Here is a 23498-nt window from a genome sequence, read left to right as displayed (position 1 = left end):
CCGAGAATAATTCCTATTACTGGTAAACCCAGGATTGGTAGATCTTTGGGGTTATTATGAGCAAGTGTGATATTTAGCAACATGCCTCTGGCCTCTGTTTGTGTTGGGAATTAGGAACATTTGTCATTTCGGCTGCTGAAGTTTCACTCCTCTTGTCTTAATCTGCCTGTTTCTCCTAAAGGGGAAAGTCCAGTCTCTAATTCAATTTCAAAGCTGTGAGCCTAAGGGAGAAAAAAAAAAAAAAATGAGGCTGTGGATGGGTCATTTAAGACCACAAGTTACTTAAAATTCTTCTGAGATAAGACATAAAAAAAAAAAACATGCGGGAGAGGAAATTATCCTGTCAGTAGCCTTATCTCTGAAGTCAAAGGTATCCTCAGGATTTACTTTGAAATTGGTACCTGCGCATTCTGCCTGAGGGAGAGGTGAAGTTTTTGATGAAGAGAATGCCGTGGTGGCTAGCCAAACAAATAATGAGTTCTAATTGTCGTAAGGGTGTGGTTTCTTCATATCTGTGTCCTCTTCTCATTCTAAAAACTGCCTAAACTGAGATAAGGGCATCAATAAATATGTATAAATAAACTAGTAACACATTATGGGCTTTAAAATGAGTCACTACTGCATTTTATTCTAAAAAGAGAAACCCCTGGAAATTGATTTCCAACCAGCTCATCTTTTGCTTACATTTTGTAAGAGGCCAAAGATAACAGTGTTCTGAGTGGCTGAGTCCCCCTAATGTGTAGTTTAACAAAAAAAAAGTTTAACAGGTATGTATTATTCGTAAAATGGAACCTTAGACTCACCACTCTCCTCAACCTAGATCAAATTTCTGAACACATGAATCAGATTCTTATTGATTTATTCACCTCAGAAAATTTAGGATAGTTGACTGGTTTAACAGAGAACAAAGGGATAGAGTGTTATTTATAGACAGAATATATTATGTATATTAAACTATGTTGTGATTGCTATATCAGTATATTAACTATACTAGACTAGAAGCTTATATTCTTCTTCTTCCCCCGACCCCTTCAGTTGATTCTGACTCAGCAATCCTATAGGACAGAGTAGTTTCCAAGTTTGAAGCAGACTGCCACGTCTTTCTCCTATGGAGTGGCTGGTGGGTTTGAGCCGAAAAATTTTTGGTTAGCAGCTGAGCACTTTAACCACTGTGCCACCAGGGCTCCTTAGACTCTTATATTACTAGAATTTATATTTTTGGGAAACGTTTTGTTCTTCTGGAAACCTTGGTGGCGTAGTGGTTAACAGCTCAACTGCCGGCCAAAAAAGGTTGGCAGTTTGAATCCACCAGGTGCTCCTTGGAAACCCTATGGGCCAGTTCTACCCTGTCCTACAGGGTCACTATGAGTGGAAGCAACTGGATGGCAGTGGGTTTGGTTTCTTTTTTTTTGTTGTTGTTGTTCTAGCCTTAGTTAAATTCTCAAGGCTCACAGTGGTTTCCATTACAAAGAAAAGTCCATGTGAATACGTGAATTTCAGGTAAGCATACAAAACTTATACAAAACTCAAACCTATTGTGCTGTAAATTTTCCCTCAGAGGACACTGAAGGCATTCCAGTAATTTTCTGTTACAGAGATGGAGCTCTACAGTAATGTGGATTTCAGGATAGAAGCATTCAATTGCTGCTTCCAGGAGATTTTCACAGGGACTCAGAGACCTGTGCTGCCCTTTGTGGGGCCACTGCATTTTGTAATACCACGTTCTTTCAGCCAAGATCCTCCTCAATCAGTTAAGCATGTCCTGGGAAACAACACAACTAAGTGTCCCTCCAATACTGTAAAAAGGATGACATCAGTGTTAAGATATAAGAAATGAAGGACAGTGCCACTCTGATGTGTTTAGAAGAGGAACAGTAACTGGTTTCCCTTTTATGACTGTAATCAAATCATTAAATCAGTCCCTTCCTCTCATTCTGGGCAAATCATTAAATCATTCATTGACTTAAGTTGGATCGACATTAAACAAAAATGATGGATTCTCGGGTCATTCTTTTTATAGATAAAATTCTCATTGCTTTGAGCTCATCTTTTTATTCTTAAAACCAAGTTGTTCCCCGACCCCTCTCAGCCCCAAGTTTCAATTAGCAGCAGTTTAAATAGCTTTTAAACAAAATAGGCTGGGCTTCTATCATAACAAGGGCGCTTCTAAAGTAAATCTTCCTTGGGTAACAGCTGTCAACTGTCAGTAAGCTACAGGTAATTAAATTTGAAGATTAGCTTTATGGCTCAAAGAAAATGATACAATCCTTGGACCAGAAAGATCGGAATGTTGACACAGTTACTGCTTCCTCTGGTATTTGAATGAATTCAAGGAATCAATTTCTTTCTAGTGAAAAAGGTAAAGAAGAGAACTGCCATTGTTACTTGCAAGTAAAATTCATTTGAAACTGTTTACCCAGATAAGAGCATACTCTTAGTTTCATTTCAATTAAAAAAAAAAAATAGATGGGGAAAAAGATAAAAGAATATTTACTAGAAACACCTGAACAAAACAAACCATGGTAGAAAGGTAAGAAGATGGGTGCTGTGGACACTAAAGGTGTGTCAGTTAGAGTGAGGTTCCAAAACAAGAAACAAAAGCTTCAAATCAAGATGGCTTAAAAAAAAAAAAAAGCAAGGATTTTTTTTTTTTTTTAATCTCGTATAACAGAAGTAGTCCAGTGATGGAGAACTTTCAGGATTAGTTCAGTGTCTCCTCTCATGATTTTACTTCTCAGCCTTCTTCCAAAGTATTTCTTCTAGTCTTAATGGTTTCCTCCAAATAAAAAATCCTACACATTAATGTTGTGTAGACAGGACATCACAGACTATGTTTTTAAGATTATGCATTAGTAATTTTATCAATCCAGTCCCTTAAATTTAGAAAAAAAAAAGAGGGGGAAAAATGTTTCTACTTTACCTAGATTCATATGTCTCTCTTATTAATGATCAAACTTAACAACTGTGATACTAAGCAAACCAAAAAAACAAACCCATTGCCGTCCAGTCAATTCTGACTCGTAGTGACCCTATAAAACAGAGTAGAACTTCCCTGTAGGATTTTCAAGGACTACTTTTGTGGATTTGAACTGCCAGCCTTTTGGTTAGCAGCCGTAGCTCTTAACCACTGCACCACCAGGGCTCCTTAATAATAATACTTTGAACGTATTGAATAGTTCTCTGTCACTCTTTTCAAATTGTTACATGTAGTGTAGTTGATTTTCGTAGGAATTCTCGGTAGAAGGTACTATTCTTGTTGCTTTTCATAGATGATGAATTTGAGGCACAGAGAGGCTAAGTAACTTGCTCAGTGTCATAAGAAGCTTGGCACCAGGTCCTAAATTCATAACTCGTACACTATTTTCATGACGTTTTGAGATTACAGTATAAAAGTACCTAAGGATCTTATGGCAGGCATTCTGAACTAATGTGCCCAGAAAACAAATCAAAATTTTGATTTCTCTGTCTTCTAATATAAGATATGATCCAAGTGTTCACAGACTATAGTTCCCAGCTTCTTGTAAACACTCTAATAATTTTCAGTTTTGGTTTAAGCCAAACCTCAGCCCCACCAGAATTTCTAGAAATAATTATAATTCAATTCTTAAAAAATTTTAAAATGGTTCAGCACTGAAATAGTAATCCCAGAAAGCAGACTCTTTCATAGTTTGATACTGTCTTAAGATCATAATCATAAGTGAAAAGAAATCCTGAACCACTTGAATTGGAAAGTCTTAAATTCTGCAAAGGGGCATTTTGACTGGGAGGAAAATTGAACCTTCCATAATGGTTATCGATCTGGTTTGTTGTTATGATACTTTCATTGACTTCGAAGGTCAGATAACCAGGCATGTATTCAATGTAAAAGAAGTTAAGGAACTTGAGTCATTGAACACTGAGGTACAGAAAATCCGAAAATGCAGATTTTTTCCTTTAATACAGACATAGATATACAGTTATTTAAACACGACATTGCCTTCTGAATGAGATTTGATGGAAAAAGATGATTTATTTTCAAGTAAATTATAGAAAAATGTATTAGGCTAGTTAGAATTATGTCATGGATTAAAGGAAATATTTAGAATAGAAAATAACAATTCTAAAATTATGAATTTGTTGAGTCCAAGAATAAAACATTAATAGAGGGTCAGCGAAAAAGAGGAAGACCCTCAAGGAGATGAACTGACACGGTGGCTGCAACCGTGGGCTCAAACATAGCAATGATTGTGTACGTAGGGTCACTCTGAGTCAGAACCAACTCGATGGAGTGCAACAAAAACAACAAAGAGGCTAGGAAGACGTTTACATGTTGCTGTTACTTTTGTTCATGCTGCTCACTGTCTTTTTCTGGTTAACTTTTAATTAGTTTTTGAGCTGATGACATCCAGTAATTGAGATTCTTGCATATGTGAATAATTTTGTAATCACATAGTATAATCATAAGCTTTAACATAGCATTTATTGATTTATTTATTGTATCTCAACATAGAGGCAATAAATAAAAATGTTCATTAATGTAGCTTTTTAAACGATATATTATTATAGGGGAGAAATTTTTCATGACATTTTTTGGTAAATATTCCTGTAAGATTTTTCATTGACAATAATACAATCATAGAACTAAAATGCTCTATTCTCATTTGTGCTGTTCACTCTTTCAGAACTGCAGGAAACAAAGACCTCCGAGTATTTCAGCCTATTCCACCACCCTTTAGACTACAGAATATTATTAATGGATGAAGATCAGGACCGGATATATGTGGGCAGCAAAGATCACATTCTTTCCTTGAATATTAACAATATAAGTCAAGAACCTTTGAGTGTAAGTTAATCATTTTTATGAGTGCAGTGTTGATCTGTAGGTGTCTTTAAACATTTCAGTCACAATGAAAAAATATATATATCATTAGGCCAACAATAGAAAATACTGGCCACATGTCAATAAATAGTTGGAAGTTAGTGCTGTTTTCATGGACTGAATATAAAATCAGTCCAATTCTCCCTGAGTTTCATAGTTTCTAATAATCCAAAACCTATGGCTAAATAAGAAAACATTTCTTTTCTGTATATATAAACCAGTTGCTGTCAAATCAGTTCCAACTCATGGTGACCCCTGTGTGTCAGAGTAGAACTGGGCTCCATAGGATTTTCAAGGGCTGATTTTTCAGAAGTAGATCACCAGGCCTTTCTTCCAAGGCACCTCTGGGTGGATTCAAACTTCCAACCTTTTGATTACCATCCAGGAGCATTAAATGTTTTCACCACCCAGGGACTTCACATGTATATATAACCAAAAAAACCAAACCCGCTGCCATTGAGTTGATTCTGACTCATAACGACCCTATAGGTAAGGATAGAACTGCCCCATACGGTTTCCAAGGAGCACCTGGTGGATTCAAACTGCTGACCTTTTGGTTAGCAGCTGTAGCTCTTAACCACTAGGCTACCAGGGTTTCCATATGTATATATAGAAAGGGAAAAACAGGAACATGGAGTATAGCGTGAAAAAAAATGAACAGATAAAAGGAGGGCTTGAAAGAAGTGCAATTGTTAAATGCACCGTTATTTTAACAAGTGTGGCCTATATTTATCATTCTGTTGTACAACAAGGAAGTAAAATGAGTTTCACTGGAGTAAAGAAATAAAAATATATGATCAATTTATTACAACAAAGAGACTTCTGTGTTTACTGTTTTAACAGTGGGCAACGGGTAACAAAAAAACAATCACTACTGCCCGACTTGACCCAGGTGACAGTGACTTAGAAGGCTAGCACAGTATTTCTTAGAAGGAATTTCTTGGCTATCATCCAAGTTATTTTAGCTAGAAGTATCTAGGGATCCATTTTGGTAAATTTTAGTAGTCCTTACTAGCCCGGCTGGGTGGCTTACCAAAAATAATATTAAACTGCGATAGCAATATAAATGTAAATTCCTTGTCACATAAGCAGTTGGAAAAAGTGTACTCTCAGTCAGAAGGTGAAAAGATGCATCGCCTAGTACACAGTTGTATGAATGATGATGTTATTTTAGTGTTTCACAATTAGTAAATCCTGCATATTATTGAAAGACTTTGGCTAAAGAAAAATTTGATGGAGGATTAAAAGATAACAGTTATAATAAACTAAGTAAAATCTTTCTTAATTTGAGATCATAAAACTAAACAAGAAAGAATTTTGCCAATATAAATATAGATGGACCTTAAAAGAAATCTGTTAGTAGGAAATGAAGAGCATTGAGCTATCGTATATCCAAGTGAGATTATGCATTCTTGATTTTCCTTTCTGAGCAGGTTTTCTGGCCAGCATCTACAATCAAAGTCGAAGAGTGCAAAATGGCTGGCAAAGATCCCACAGTGAGTGTTTAAAAGAAAAAAACCAAAAACCTTAAATATTTGGTCTGAGTCAGTGTATCTTGAGTGCAGCCAAGAGTGAGATGAAGGGTGCTGGTGTTTTAAATCTTCTGCTGGACACATGATAAAAATGTAAATGCAAAGAGATTGGAACTCGTGCACCATCTTCAACTTTAGAATTCTTGACCGAGTAAAAATTTTCCTGCCTTGCTTTCATTATTGCACGCTGACATTTTTCATGATGGATTTCAGTAATAACCCCTGCTCGAAGTGGATCCAACCTGCAGAATTCTCAGCAGGCTTCTGAAATAAGGATAATGCAAATGTCTGGAGCAGCTCCCAGGTACCATGTGGGCTTCTCCAGAGAAAGATTCTCTGCAAAATGGTAGTGGTTAGCTGGCACATTCCAGAGGCATAAATCACCCCTGCTGCCACTCTTAATTAAAAATAAACCATAAAAACAACGATCAAGACGGATATAAATATCCATAAATCTTCAGTGTGTAACACTTTTACAAATTGTATTCCTTGAGGTGGGATTTGATATTAAGAGTCAAGGAAGAAATCAATGTTGATTTCTACAAAAGACTTGCTAAAACTGAAACATTAAGTTATTCTTGAATATTATAAAAGAAGTACACAGAACGTATCTTTAATATTCACATGTAATTTCATGTTTATAATAAAGTGTATATGCCATTTCACCTTTTTATCTCAAATCGTGAAAAACAATGGCACAGAACCAAGTATAAAATGTTCTACTCCTTCACAAATAATTTGGTAAAGAGATTCCTCTATTCATTCATTCATTCATTTACTGAAATATTTACTGTGCATCTATTATGTGGGGGGCGGTATTATGCGTCTGACATAGTCTTAGTTGCTGGACACTTAATTTATCCAAAAATAGACAGCTGTGGCTCTCACGAACTTTATTGTCTTGTTGGGAGGTTAACTTTAATTAAATGAGCTTGGAAATGTATGCTCATGCAGGAATGAGACTGAAATATAGGGGTTGTGTAGAAAAACTAGTAAATACATGTACACGGACACACATACACACACACAAACGGGCCGAGGGCTGAGGCCATGGCATAATAGCCTCAACTTAATATCACAAGGAGGACCAAGCTGTGCAGTACAGACCAGAAACACTGATTGCAGGAGTGAATCGTGTGCCCTGAGCCTGGGTGTTGAGTGTTTCAGAGGTCCACCAGGTTAGCTCAAACATAGCAAAAGACATCCCTGGGGAAAATGGAAATGTAGAATTTTTTTTTTTTTTTTTCATCAGCTCTGAACAATCCCAAATGTAAGGTTCTGAAAAGGTCTGGATCATGCTAGGGCCATGGCAGGGCCTGGAGTGTACAATCTTCAGGTCTCACTGGGGGACATTCTTGGCAAAAGAGATCATCGGAACTGACTCAGCTTTGGGTCTCACTTTTTCAATTTTATTATTCACCTTAGAGAGTGGATATTAAAAAGTGGGGAAAAAATGTTGAGAGGATATATCTAAGAGATATGTTAGACCACAATCTGGAGGGAAAAATACATCAAGATGTGGAAGATATCTTCAAGAGTACAATAGCCTTCAAGGGAGCCGATAGCAGAGCGAAGTAAAATGTAGCTGAGAAGACTTTTTCTCCCCTCAAGCTCTTGTTTCAGTAATTGTGCATGAATTGAACTATTTTCTTTCATTCTCAAATGTAGATTTTTCCCATTGATATGTATCTGACTATGTCTTGCTTTTTTGCCACAGTAATATCCCATGGCTATAATTACCAAATTTGATTGTCCTTTGTTCAAAAAGATTTGTATTTCATGTTCACAGAAACTGCCACAGGGAGAAGGTGTAGGATTTAAATACTTTTGCACATTCTCTTTCCAAAAACTGCTGCTGACATTCTGGAGAATCTTAGCCAAGTCATTTAACTTCTTATTCCCTTTGGCTAAATAGAAACTCTCTGTCGTTTACCTTATGAGAATTAAAACTCATTGGATAGAATTTCCAAATGCATGATTATATTTTCTCATGGTTCTGTTGTGTTCTAAAATCATTCATAGATATCTTTAATCGGCCAGTTGCTACACACAAGGAAAACAGCTACTGGAGAGCTCTGTACTATGTATTGTTAGGTCTCTGCACAGGTTTTGTTTGTCCACCCAATATTGTTGGGTCCTGGGAAATAATAACCAAACTACTTCTTTCAAATACATGTTCTGTCTATGCAGGGAAAGAGAGTGTCTGAGGAATCCACCTCACTTCTTAAACGTGAGACACTTACAGAGTCTTCAGGAAAAAGGCCAATGGTAGAAAAATGACGCAAAATAGATCTGCATTTCTACATCACAACTATGTTAGCTATCTAACAGAACTACCACACCTGGTTGGCTTTAACAAACAGAAATTTATTTTCTCACAGTTTAGAAGGCTGGAAGTCAGAAATCAGGATGCTGGCTTTGGGGAAAGCCTTTCTTTTTCTGTGGGCTCTAGGGAAGGTTCTTGTCTCTTTTCAGCTTCTTCCCCTCAGTTCGTTGGTAATCTTCATGGGGTGTGGCATCTATCTTCCCATATCCCTGCTTCTCTGTGCCTAATTTTGCTCCATTTACATCTCAGAAGTGACTGGCTTAAAACATACCCTGCACTGATATGACCTTATTAACATAATAAAGAAAACCCTGTTCCCAAGGGGGATTACATCCATAAGTATAGGGGTTAGGATTTATAACACATATTTTGGGGGGACACAATTCAATCCATAACAACATATTTTTATTATAATTCTCAATGAAACCAACAATTTAAAAACCTTATTTAGTTGCAATAAATTAATTACTTAACTACTGGACCAGTAAGCAACTTCATGATAAACGGAGAAAATACTGAAGTTGTCAAGGATTTCATTTTGTTTGGATCCACAATCAACACCCACGGAAGCAGCAGTCAAGAAATGACACGTTGCATCAGGCAAATCTACTTCAAGAAAGCTCTTTCAAGTGTTAAAGAAGAAGGATGTCACTTTGAGGACTAAGGTGCACCTGATCCTAACCATGTTTTTTTCAGTCACCTCTTCTGCATGCAGAAGCTGGACAATGAATAGGTAACACCGAAGGATTGACGCCTTTGAATTATGGTGTTGGCGAAGAATATTGAATGGATTACCATGGATTACTGGAAGAACAAACAAATCTGTCTTGAAAGAAGTACAGCCAGAATGCTTCTTAGAGGCAATGATCGTGAAAAATCATCTTATGTGATTTGAACATGTTATCAGGTGGGACTAGGCCCTGAAGAAGGACATCATGCTTGGTAAAGTAAAGTGTCAGTGAAAAAGAGGAAGGCCCTCAATGAGATGGATTGACACAGGTTAAAACAATGGGCTCAAACATAACAATGATTGTGAGGATGGTGCAGGACTGGGTAGTGTTCTGTTCTGTTGTTCGTAGGGTCTCTATGAGTCAGAACTGACTCAACTGCACCTAACAACAGAAAGGATGATGAGACAGACATGCAACTATTATCAACTAATTATCAACTAATAGTAGCCAACAGTTAATGGAACAGGTGAGGCACTGTTCTAAGTGCTCTATTTTAATCTTCATAATGATGCTACAAGTTGGACATTATTGTCATCATTCACTTTTTTAAGATGAAGAAACAGAACCACTAAGAGGGTAGGTAGCTTAGCTAAAACTGCACTGGTCTTCTTTCTGCATCCTGATCAAAAGGCACTTACTCTGTAAGTTTCTTGCATTTATGACATGAGATAGATTCCTCAGATATTCTCTTTACTTACATAGACACAACAGGTATTTGCAAAGATTACTTTGACTGTTATTTTCCAGGACAGAACAATGTCGGCTGGAAAAAGCAAGCTTGTCCAATAAAGACGTAAAAATATGTAGTCCAGAGTCCTGCAGTAGCTATCTCCCTTCAGTATAGCAGTTGGCAGAAGTTAAAGGTATCCCTGAATGATATTTGGACATGAAAAAATTATGGGAAAATATAGCTGACATTCGGCCTTATGTTAAACTTCCGCCTTATTTTATTTCAGTGCCATTGAAATCCAGATAAGTTGTATACATTTTCCCTTTTTCAACCTTTGGCACGTGCTACATAGAGTTCTCTTCTCTTTCAATTATCTTCCTACTTTTTTAGCCTGGGAAATGTCTACTTATCCTTTCAAGTCCCAGTGCAGGTGCCACTTCTCTGGAGAACCTGCTCTCCCCACCTGGGAATTGGCTAATGCCCCTTCCTCTTTGTGCACCTGAAATGCTCTAGTGCTTATTTCGGAGAATTTCATTGCTTTGTTAATTGTACATCTCCCTTCATTGACTGTAAACTCTGTGTGGTGTCACTGTCCTCATGCACAGTTCTGTACATTGCAATAGTAGGTGCGTAATAAAATTTCTTGATTGAATAAACCAGATCTAAATAAATGGAGTTGGAAGGAAGAAAGTATGGGTATCTGCTCCAAGTGCGTGTCACAGCCTGGGGGTAGGACAGTGTGGATGATGAGTTTATTAATATTTTAGATTAATAAAATCATTACGCAAAGGTATTAGCAGTATATTTTGTATAAATTTTTTAAAAAATTCTTCTTTCAAATATTATATTAATAATCTTCACTAAGTAAAACATAAAGCAGTAACCAATAAAATGTATACTGGTATAATAATTGAAGAAAAAACATAGAATTAAACATCTCAATTTTATAGATTTTTTAAATGAGGTTTTAATTAGAATTATTGAAAGGGAAAACATTTAATTGAGAACATAATTCAGTAGAATTTGAAATTTGATCCCAGATAATAACATACCATAATACTATGATAAACTAAGGCTGGTAAAGAAAATTCATTATCATGGTAGGAATATAACTAATTTTCTGCCTCAAATAAAGATATATAACCCACCTCCGATTCCCTCCCTGCCCCTATGGCTTCACATTCCTACATGCTTCATTTATTTCTAAATGTTAATATTTTATTCATACTCTAAATAAATTGAGCTTAAACAATAGCACATGCTGGCAAACATATATCCAAGTAGGTAGAGGTTAATGAATACACTAAGTAAAACCAACAAACCAGACTAAACCCATTGCTGTGGAGTTGATTCTGACTCAGAGCGACCCTATATAGGACAGAGTAAAACTGCCTCATAGGGTTTCCAAGGTTATAAATCCTTAGGGAAGCAGACTGCCACATCTGTCTCCCATGGAGGGGATGGTGGGTTCAAAGTGCTGATCTTTTAGTTAGCAGCCAAGCAATTTAACCACTGCACCACCCAAAAAAAGGCTCCTTAAACACCGTAAATGATCATTGAAAAATTAAGCGGGAATATATATATATATATATAATATACATACACACACACACATATATATAAAACAAACACATTGTGTCAAAATTCATTAATTAATTGTAGAATATCAGTTTTATTATTCCTGTAGCCAGATAATCTTAAACTACCGGAAATTATATTTTCTTTAGTTAATTATATTAACTTTATCAAAATACTTTGATTTACTCCCAGACAAAAGAGATATAGACTAAGACAAAAAAAAAAAGGAATATACTAAGTGAAACCAACAAACCAAACCAACCCCATTGCCGTAGAGTCCATTCTGACTCATACCTACCCTGCCCAAAAATCCACTGCTGTCATGTCCATTCCGACTCATAGCGACAGCATAGGACAGAGTAGAACTGCCCCATAGAGTTCCCAAGGAGCGCCTGGCAGATTTGAACTGCCAACCTCTTGGTTAACCGCCATAGCACTTAACCACTACGCCACCAGGGTTTAGGACAGAGGAAAACTGCCCCACAGGGTTTCCAAGGCTGTAAATCTATCGAAGCAGACTGCCCCGTCTTCCATGGAGCGGCTGGTGGGTATTTTTTTTCCATTGCATGGTGTGGACCTTGAAGTGTCAAAGATTTTGAAGCTTTATTTGCTTGTGCTCCAAGTATTTTTTCAGTCTGTTTATAAATTATAAAACTAATACATATTCAATGCAGAAATTTTACAAAGCCTAGAAAGGCATCTATAAAGCAACAGAAAACAAGTATTTATTAGCTTTGTGACCCTGAGGACTCTTTGTGCCTCAGTTTTCTTATTGGTGAAATGGGCATACTCATAGGACCTACCTTATTATGTTGTTAAGAGGGCTAATGAGTTAATATTTGCAGAGTGCTTCAAACAGTACCTACCAAAAACAAAAAAAAAAAACAAGCCCATTTCTGTCCAGTCGATTCCAACTCATAGTGACCCTAAGGACAGAGTAGAACTGCCCCATGGGGTTTCCAAGGAGTGCCTGGTGGATTTGAACTGCCAACGTTTTGGCTAGCAGCCGAACTCTTAACCACGGTGCCACCAGGACTCTGTCCTGCCACCAGGGCTTCTTTATCTTTGTATAGAGGTTTACGTTATGCAAATCACTTCTAAGATCTAGCTCTTAACCACTACGCCACTAGAGTTTCCTGAACAGTACATAGCACAGAGTAAATGCTTTGTAACTATTAAGTAAATAAAATAATTGTACTACCCAAAGATAATCACTCTTAATTTAGGATATATCTTTCCAGCCTTTTATTATATAGATATGTATGAGTCAGAATTGACTCGACAGCACACAACATATATATAAAATAAAATGTTATTATATTCTACATACTATTTGCAGCCTGATTTTTTACTTAGCATTGTACCAGAAAATACTTTTGAAAGAGTATTTCTTTATACTGGAGTTTCTACCACTAAACCAAACCAAACCCAATGCCATCAAGTCGATTCCGACTCATAGCGACCCTATAGGACAGAGTAGAACTGCCCCATAGAGTTTCCAAGGAGCGCCTGGAGGATTTGAACTGCTAACCCTTTGGTTAGCAGCCGTATCACTTAACCGCTGCGCCACGAGGGTTTCCTTTTGTTCCCTCAAACATTTATAGACATCAACTATAGTCGGGACCTGTGCTAAATTCTGTGTAGAAAAAATGCCCTGTCCGTTTCACGGAGTTGGAACTGTCTCAAGATCAGACAACTAATAAAAGGTGGATCCAGGTTTTGAACCCAGGTCATTTGGCTCTGAGATCTGTATGCTCTAATCTTCTCTCTACTGTCCATCTGCAGAGTACAGCATGATGACAGACCAACTCTAGATGCCTCTCTGGTATCATCTCACAGCAATCCTCTATCCATGGCAGGCATTATTCCACAAGTGCTCCCTGCATTCTCATGCCTCTGTTGTGTTTGCTCATGCTGGCTTCTGTTGTAAATTCTTTCCTTTGCCTCTTGCCTGTCAAAATCTCTAGCTTATTCTGCAAGACTGAGTTCAAATGACACCTTCTTTCAAACCTTCATGCACAGTTCAGCATTACTTAATATCTTTCCTTTCTTTCTATACCACTTCTTTTTAAATACAGCTCTAATATAGCACCTACTACAGCCTGATATATCATGTCCTCCCTTTTTTGAAAGCAGCAATTGAACCTATTCATGCCAGTGTTTCTAACACCATGCACGGTGCCTTGCATAGAATGTGAGCTCAGTAAATATTTGCTGTTTGAAACTGACACAATTACAATGATCCAGGTCAGAAATAATATGGACAGAATTAAGGCAGGCTCAATGGACCTGGAAAGAAGCTAGATAATGATTTCTAATAATTAACTCAACTGATTTGTTGTTCCTTTTATTTTCTTGTGGGCACCATGCAACAGGTAGTGTGGGAATCTGTCTCATTGCTTACCAGCTCCTTCCTACAGAAAAGCTAGATGATGGCATAGCCATGGTTCAAGTTCCAGCTTGGTTACTTATTTAGGAAAAAAAAAAAGTTATATAAGAAAAGAAAATGTATAGCAAAGCATTGCTGGATAATATTTATATTACAATGAGAGCATGTTCAAATGTAATATTAGAATTACTAGATTTAAGTAGAAATAGCAAAACAAGGGTATGCATGAAAACTGCTCAATCAAGTTCCACAAGAGTAGAGATTGTTGCCTGTTTTATTCACCAAGGATACCTCAGGGGCTAGACAATCGCCTGGCATATAGTGGATACAAACATTTGTTGAGTGACTGTTTCTGTAAGATTCTTGTGACTACTGCTGATGCCATTCTTTTTTTTAAGTAGCACCAAATTTTAATCTTTGCTTTGGTATTTCCATAAGTTGGATGTGTATTCTCTAACTTCATGAGGTATACCCTTAATTTCTCAAAGATACAGGATTGTATATTAGGATATTGTGTTACTTTATTGTTGCCTATCACCCAAAATCTTAAGTTTTAACAAGTAGAAATAGCAATACAAGTCATTGAGTTATTAACCAATTGTTCTTCTACTCTCTCAGCATGGCTGTGGGAACTTTGTCCGCGTGATTCAGGCTTTCAACCGCACTCATTTGTATGTTTGCGGAAGTGGTGCTTTCAGTCCGGTCTGTACGTATTTGAACAGAGGGAGGAGATCAGAGGTAAGTGATTTTTAGTTTTGGTATTAATGTCAAAGATCTTTTGAAACTCTATTTTAAATACTTAAAAATATAACCATTACCCATAAAAATATTTTCAAGTCCTTTAAGCACAATTGTGTTACATTTGGTTCCTGTCTGTTAAGTTACTAGAGGTATAGCTGTTTGTCTCCAATTAAAAAAAAAAAAAAAAGAGAGAGAGAGAGAGATTTCTGAATGGAAAAGCTATAAAAAATATAGGAAAGAAAAATGTCACAATTTCATAATTACATCGAGCAGAAAGCATTGATATTTGCTTCAAAACACACAAATATTTTTGTATAAATATACTTTCTCAAATCTATTTTAATTAATTTCTTACTTATTTCTCAAATTCGATAAGACTTTATGAGCTACACAACTCTAAGATGTGTATGAAGGAGGATGCTAAGTTCCTCTGTGAGAAGAAATTTGGTGTAATTAATTAATCATCCTTCTGTTTTAGACCAACCTATACCAGGTCATGCTAGCTTTGTTCTTACATTGGTTAAAATGACATGGGGAGCTCTGAATCAAAGCATTTGCTAGAAGCAGCTGAGCGCTTATGACTGCACCACTAAGGCTCATTTTATATGTGACTAAAAAAAAAAAAAAAATTTTTTTTTTTCTTTTTTTTTTTTTTTAGTCACATATAAAATGAGCCTTAGTGGTGCAGTCATAAGCGCTCAGCTGCTAACCAAAAGGTGGGGGGTTGAACCCACCAGCTGCTCTGAGAAAAATATGGCAGTCTGCTTCCATACAGATTAAAAAATACGGATTACAGCCTTGGAAACCCTATGGGGCAGTTCCATTCTATTACAGTGGGCTTGGTTTTTTTAGTCAAATACATAGCTCTTGTGTAACCAAATATAAGGGTGGTTGAACTTCACCTGTGATATTTAAGTTGTATTTTTCCCAGTCCATACCTGTTGACAAAGGAAACTGAATAGACCAAGAAAGTTTTCCCACACTCTTTCAGACAAACATGTTGTTTTACTTAATACAGTTATTTTTCAACTGAATTCTTTTGAATTATCTTAATTTGGTTTCATTATGCAACTAAATTCTAGAAAGTCCAATTGTTAAAGAATGTCCTAATTCAATTTTAAAGAGCAGAACTGTGGAAAGGATTAAATACAGCTACTGATACGCCCTATAAAGTTTACTTACCTTTTAACAAGAATTAATCTACTTTAGAACTGATGTAATTGAACAATGATTCTTTCTATATTCTTTTATGATTAAATTTCTTTTTTTTTCAGACATATAATTTGCACATGTATAACTTTCAGTGAATTAAAAGTTATGTAAAAAAAAAAACTGAGTGATAACAATTTAACCCCAAATGGAGTCATTTCCAAATGTGGTTCAAGATGATATAAAATATTAAAACTCTTAAAGGAAAAGTTCAGCTATGCTGCTTGGAAGAAAACAGTTCACTGTATTGAGCTTGTCATTAGAACCACATGCCTGTGATCAATTGATTAAATAAACGGCTGCCTCAGACATTTGCAGTCTGTTGGACACGCCACTGAAGGCTGTGTAGTCACCATGCAGGTAAACAATAGCAGAGCAGTTTTCTAAGTGCAGGTTTCAAATAAAATCATTTTCCCACATACAAATTGCCTGCACTGTACTTCAAGGTTTACTTGGAAAGTCTGCTCAAAAAATAATTTCCTTTGGCGCGCCAGCACGGAATACTTCTTTTAATCACTTCAGTAAATATAAGCTACTTTAGTCTCATTTCACAAGCTATGTTTCAAAAGGGAAGCATTTCCACTAATTTGTATAGTCTATTTAAATAATATGTGAACATCTTAAGAGCCAATTTTGAAATAAAAAGGGTTATGATTTTTTAAACTATGTATTTTATATATAGTCAAAAGGTTTCACCGTAAGATTACTTTTATATCTGTAGTGAATAAAACAATATGTAAAAATAGACCTGTACAGTATTATCAACATCTAATGTTTAGCTGAGGAACCCTGGTGGCGCAGTGGTTAAGCAATTGGCTGCTAACCTAAAGTTCAGCGGTTCGAACCCAGCAGCCACTCTGAGGGAGAAATACGTGGCAGTCTGCTTCTTTACAGGTTTATAGCCTTGGAAACCATATGGGGCAGTTCTACTGTGCCCTGTAGGGTTGCTATGAGTCAGAATCGACTCGAGGGCAATGGGTTTGGTTTTTTGGTTTAATGTTTATGTATGTGTTTATTTTCCTTTAGTTTCGGGTAAAAGATCCCCTGGCATAAAATGACCACATTATGAGGCAAGAAATTGGATTTTGAGAGAATTATTATTCTTCATTGCTAACACTATATAACATTTTTGTCTATTTGAAGCCGATTCAAAAATGAACCAGGTTAACTTAGCTCACTCATTAGTTATTCAATTTTATCTGAGAAACAATCCAACACCCTTCATCTGCCTATCTTCATTGGAGTTCATTGGATCTTAGAGCATAGTTTATGGTCCTCTTTCACTTTTGAAGCATCACACGCTTGCATTAGACCCTATGACCTTTGTGTTATTTTGTGAGACTAATTCAAACCCTTCCTATAGCATTTCGATAGTGATCATCCAAAAGAGCGAAGAATCCCTTGGCACATCAATTCCTAACCATACGTCTCTTCTACCTACAATCTCTATTACCTGTCTTCTGTCCCTGGAAAAAAGTAAAGGAACAACAGCAAAAAAATCATGACATCAAACTAATAAACAATAGATGTGAAGTTTGCTGCAAATTCTTGGACGCATCTCATTTGCGTTTGATTTTATCAAATACCTCCATAACATTTGTTCCAATAGTTGAATTTCGTTTAAGTCCCTAACCCTTAAAAATACATTTTCTTTCCTTAAAATCACTATCAGTTTTTTCAATTCTCCATTTTCTCTCTTTTACTTTACTACAAAATGTCTCAGACTAGTAGACTATATTCTCTGCTTTTATGTTTTGTTCCCCATGTCTCTGTTAAACCTTTCTAGACTTTTACTCCCACCCATTAACGAAAACTGATTAATGACCAAGATTCTTTCAAGACTAAATTGACTTCCTCAATCAATGTCTCTTCTCCTAGGCCAGTCTATAACCTTAACCTCTGTTGGAAATACTCTGTATTTTTTGATACCTTTATTGGTGTCTATGATCATGGGACATCTTACTATGCCTTCTTTCCTAATTTTCCATAACCTACTTCTCTTTCTGGTCTTTTATCTTTATTTTATTGATCCAATCCATGAATATTTATTTTTTCAATACAGATAGAAGTAGAAATAAAATCATGTCAAAACTAGTAGGCCTTTCCCAAACTACCTAAAGCACAAGATAAAGTCCAGTCTTCTCAAATCAAGTTTTGATCTTTTCGTTTCCATGCCAAAGTATTAAGGGGTACACATTTCTTTCAAGATAATTGTCAAAAGCCTTAGCTTGATAATTAAGTTCCTCTATGAGCTGAAATCAACTCAATAGCAACGGGTTTGGTTTGGATTTCTTTTTATCAACTGATCAGGAGCCCTGGTGGCATAGTGGTTAAGAACTCGGCCGCTGATCAAAAGGTTGGCAGTTCGAATCCACCAGCTGCTCCTTGGAAACCTTATGAGACAGTTCTACTTTGTCCAATAGGGTCCCTGTGAGTCAACATTGACTCGATGGTAGTGGGTTTGTATCATCTGATCAAGGAGCCCTGGTGGCACAGTGGTTAAACACTCAGTTGCTAATGGAAAGGTCAGTGGTTTGAATTCACCAGCTGCTCCATGGGAGAAATATGTGGCAGTCTGCTTCTGTAAAGATTACAGCCTTGGAAGCCCTATTGGGCAGCTCTACTCTGTCCTGTAGGGTCATTATGAGTAAGACTTAATGGTTTTTTTTTTAATCATTTTATCCAGTTATTTTTCTCTTTGAATTTTAGTAGGAACATGTAGTAACTTTATATTAGAAAAATATAAATATTTATACCGACTAATTGCCCCCTTTCAGAGGACTACCCTGACCACCATCTACCAAATTGAACTCATGGCCCCCAATCCCTGATCTGCCCAATTCCCTTTCCTGCTTTAGTTTTTGTCTTTAGCACTGAGCATGATCTAATACACTCCACATACCAAACCCAACCTATTGCCATGGAGTCAATACCGACTCATGATGACCCCATATATTCTAAAGTAGAACTGCTCCATAAGGTTTTCTTGGCTGTAATTTTTATGGAAGTGGTTCACCAAGGCTTTTTTTTCATGGAGTCACTAGATGGGTTTGAACTGCAAACCTCTAGATTAGCAGCCTATCAATAATCACGTGAGCTACCCAGAGACTTACAATACACTCCACATTATATTTATTTATTCTCTTTATTTTCAGTCTTCCCCATTGGATTATAAATTACTTGAAGACAAACACTTTTGTCTGTTTTGTTTGCTTTATCCTCAGTGTCTAGTGAGTGCCTGGCCCATGTTATTGTTGTTAGGTGCCGTCAAGTTGGTTCTGACTCATAGCGACCCTAAGTATGACAGAACGAAGTGGTGCCAGCACCATTCTCAAAATCACTTGAGCCCATTGTTTCAGCCACTCTGTCAGTCTATCTTGTTTAAGATCATCCTCTTTTTCACTGACCCTGAGCTTTACCAAGCTTGATGTCCTTCTCCAGTGACTGATCCTTCCATACAACATGTCTAAAGCATGTGAGATGTAGTCTCGCCATCCTTGCTTCTAAGTAGCATTCTGGTTTTACTTCTTCCAAGACAGATTTGTCTGTTCTTTTGGCAGTCCATGGTGTATTCAGTATTCTTCACCAATACTACAACTCAAGGATGTCGATTCTTCTTTAGTCTTCCTTATTCACGTCCACTTTTTGCATGCATATGATTCAATTGATAATACCATGGCCTGGGTCAGGTGCACCTTAGTCTTCAAGGTGACATCTTTGTTTTTCAACACTTTAAATCTTTTGCAGCAGATTTGCCCAACGCAATGCATCGTTATGCCTGGCCCATAATAAACTTTAAAAAAAAAAAAGAAAACCCAAACCTGCTGACGTTGAGCTGATTCTGACTCATAGGGACCCTATAGGAGAGAGTAGAACTGCCCCACAGGGCTTCCAAGGCTGTAAATTTTTATGGAAGTAGACTGCCTCATCCTTCTCCTACGGAGCAGCTGGTAAGTTCCAACTGCCAGCCTTTCGGTTAGCAGCCTGGTGCTTTAACTGCTGTGCTTTCACCATCATACACATAATAAAAAGATCTCAAGAAATTTTTGTTGAATAAATGAATGAAAGAGTAAATGACACAATTTTATCTAAATTATTACTTTGTAAAATGCTTTATGTAACAAAATGAAGTGGTAGCATAAAATCTCACTTAAAATAAGTCTTAAGTGTTTTGGAAATATTATCATTTCTTCTGTGGACAGTTTTCTTCTTTTGCAATGTTCAGTACATTGTGTTCAGGTTTCTAGTGATTCTTAACTTTCAAGTGATTTTTCCTGCTGTTGATGTGAGAACTTTGTGTTGGGTAGCCCTGTGGGGATTGTAATGGAATAAAAACCAGTCCTGAGTTTTGCTTCTAAGTGTACAGATGGATTCTTGTGATATGCCACATACATCTTAATACAGCAATTTGGAAGTCATAAACATCCAAGTAGAAGACATATTATTTTTGAAGATGATTTGTTTTACTAAATAACAATTGTTTAACTAAGTATTAAGTTACTTACTGTTACTACATTTTCAATTTTATCTCCAATAAAGGACCAAGTTTTTACGATTGACTCCAAGTGCGAATCTGGAAAAGGACGTTGCTCTTTCAACCCCAACGTGAACACAGTGTCTGTTATGATCAGTAAGTGCAAAATAAAAGAGGTGGTGGTGGGCAAAAAGAAAATTCATGACACAGTACAACATCTTGGATAGCTGCATAAGTACTAATATATGAATAAAATAATAGAAAGGAGGTGTGAGCTGAGAAATGGTTTCATGTATCCTCTCTAAGAACATTTCTGATTAAATAAAAAGCATGTAATTTCTCATCTAATATGACAGTGCTGTCATTCCTAGAGCAAGTTAGCCATTGACAAAAAGTGTGTATGTATATATAATAAAGTTTTTTCAGTGCATTTCTTAATTTTTTCCTACCATAAACTATACCAAATTTTCCTCATGTTTTAGTAATCTTTTACAAATTATTAAGTGGTATTTCTTCTGAATGAAAGGAGAACAAAGTGCATCTATTAACCAAGTACATTCTCTGTGAATTGCCTAGAAGTTGCTACACTAAAAAGGAGGTGGGGTTAAAACCACCTTTTCGTCTCATTTTCCATAAAATGTCATTTAAGTGGCAGGCCCAATTGCTTGCTGATACATACATGAACAAATCAATATGTTTTTAAACCTCAAGCATCAGATACGTTTTAATGGTTCACATCAAAAACATTCTCTTCTGTTTAATTAAGACACTTAGAAAATGTCTGGGTTAACATGAATTGACTGTCACAGTGAATTTTGGATTTCAGGATGTTGAATGTATTGAAGATGCTTTTCCTCTTCACCTTCTATATGCCAGTAGTAGAGTTTCATTCTTTGCCAATAGAAAAGGTGAAAAATTAATTATTTTGTTCAAAATCCTCTTGTAAAGCATTTAAAGTAAACCCATCTTCCTCACATCTGGAAAATAAATCAACAGGTATGCCGAGAAGACGAAGTAAAGTATCATAATGAAATGTGCACACACTTGGAGTTAGAAAACCAAAAAAAGAGAACACATTCAGCATTTCTCAAACTGAAAGAACTAAAGAAAAAAATCAGCCTCAAACTGCAATATTGAAGGTTTCTATGGGCAAACAATTGAGTGATGCAGGAAGCATCAAAAGAAGATGAAAGGAATACAGAGTCACCGTACCAAAAAGAACTGGTAAATACTTAACCATCTTAGGAGGTAGCATATGATCAAGAACTAATGGCACTGAAGGAAGAAGTCCAAGCTGCACTGAAGGCATTGACAAAAAAACAAGGCTCCAGAAACTGACAGAATACCAATTGAGATGTTTCAACAAATGGATGCATCGCTGGAGGTGCTCACTCGTTTATGCCCAGAGATATGGAAGACAGCTGCCTGGCCAATCAACTGGAAGAGATTCATATTCACATTCCAAAGCAAGATGACCCAACAGAATGTGGAAAGTGTCTAACAATGTCATTAATATGACACACAAGTAAAATTTTGCTGAAGCTCATTCAAAAGCAGTTGCAGCAGTACATCAACAGGGAACTGCCAGAAATTCAAGCCAGATTCAGAAGAGGATGCGGAATGAAAGATAGCATTGCTGATGTCGGATGGATCTTGGCTGAAAGCAGAAAATACCAGAAAGATGTTTACTTGTGTTTTATTGACTATGAAAAGGCATTCAACTGTGTGGATCATAACAAGTAATGGATAACATTGGCAACAATGGAAATTCCCAAACACTAAATTGTGCTCATGGAACTAGCCTGTACACAGACCAAGAAGCAGTTATTTGAATAAAATAAGGGGATACTGTGTGGTTTAAAATCAGGAAAGATGTGTTTCGGGATTGTGTGCTTTCACCATACTTATTCAATTTGTATGCTGAGCAAATAATCCGAGTAGCTGGACTCATTAACAACCTCTGATATGCAGATGACACAACCTTGCTTGCTGAAAGCTAAAAGAACTTGAAGCACTTACTGATGAAGATCAAAGACTACAACCATCAGTGTGGATTACACCGAGGGGCAGATTATCCAGGAAATAAGGTAAACACGGTGTTTACCTTGTTTAGCAGATTATCTGTAGTGAACAATTCCAAATTTTTCCACATCACAGATTCTGCTTCTAGGTATGGTTGGCAGTTGTCTCTCCCAACGCCACAGCACCTTCCTACAGAATCAAAGCCTGTTTTCAAATTTACAATCCCTGACAAGGGTGGATGACCCAGTAAGCAGGGTAAGCATGGGTTTACTTGTGCTTACTTACTAATCTGTAGTGAACAATTTCACGTGGGTTTTACTACATCTTTGATGTGAAATTGTTCACTACAGATTAGTAAGTAAGCACAAATACACCCATCGTTTTCTTCCCTATTGGATAATCTACCCCGATTACACTTTAAGTTAAAGAAAACAAAAATACTCACAAATGGACCAATAAACAACATTATGATAAATGGAGAAAAGATTGAAATTGTCAAGAATTTCATTTTACTTGGATCTACAATCAATGCTCATGGAAGCAGCAGTAAGGAAATCAAACAATTTATTGTACTGGGGAAATCTGCTGCAAAAGACCTATTTCAAGCGTTAAAAAGCAAAGCTGTCTCCTTGAGGACTGTAGCGCATTTGACCCAAGCCATGATATTTTCAGTCACCTCATATGTGTACAAAAGCTCCACAATGCATGAGGAAGACCGAAGAAGAATTGATGCCTTTGAATTAGGGTGTTGGCAAAGGATCTTGAATATACCATGGACTGCCAGAAGAATGAACAAATATGTGTTGAAAGATGTACAGCCAGAGCGCACCTTAGAAGTGAGGATAGTGAGACTTCAACTCCTTTACTTTGGACATTTTATCAGGAGTGACCAGTTCCTGGAGAAGTATATCATGCTTGGTAAAGTAGAGGGTCAGTGAAAAAGAGGAAGACCTTCCATGTGATGGATT

At 36.7% G+C, this 23498-nt stretch overlaps 1 protein-coding gene across 4 annotated transcripts in view; it reads left to right on the top strand.

Annotated features, from left to right (window-relative positions):
• Window positions 1-23498, top strand: part of SEMA3C (semaphorin 3C) — a 197845-nt gene that overhangs the window by 109616 nt on the left and 64731 nt on the right. For all 4 annotated transcript variants that reach the window (XM_010587309.3, XM_010587308.3, XM_003407177.4 and 1 more), the window contains exons 3-6: window positions 4662-4822; window positions 6292-6354; window positions 14703-14822; window positions 20574-20664. In XM_010587309.3, coding sequence (XP_010585611.1) covers window positions 4662-4822; window positions 6292-6354; window positions 14703-14822; window positions 20574-20664 — 435 coding nt within the window. The remainder of the gene's footprint in view (window positions 1-4661; window positions 4823-6291; window positions 6355-14702; window positions 14823-20573; window positions 20665-23498) is intronic.

Source organism: Loxodonta africana, chromosome 8, assembly GCF_030014295.1.
Source record: "Loxodonta africana isolate mLoxAfr1 chromosome 8, mLoxAfr1.hap2, whole genome shotgun sequence".
NCBI lineage: Eukaryota > Metazoa > Chordata > Mammalia > Proboscidea > Elephantidae > Loxodonta > Loxodonta africana.
The sequence above is the reverse complement of the archived record's forward strand: the minus strand, read 5'-3'. Positions and strand labels throughout refer to the sequence as shown.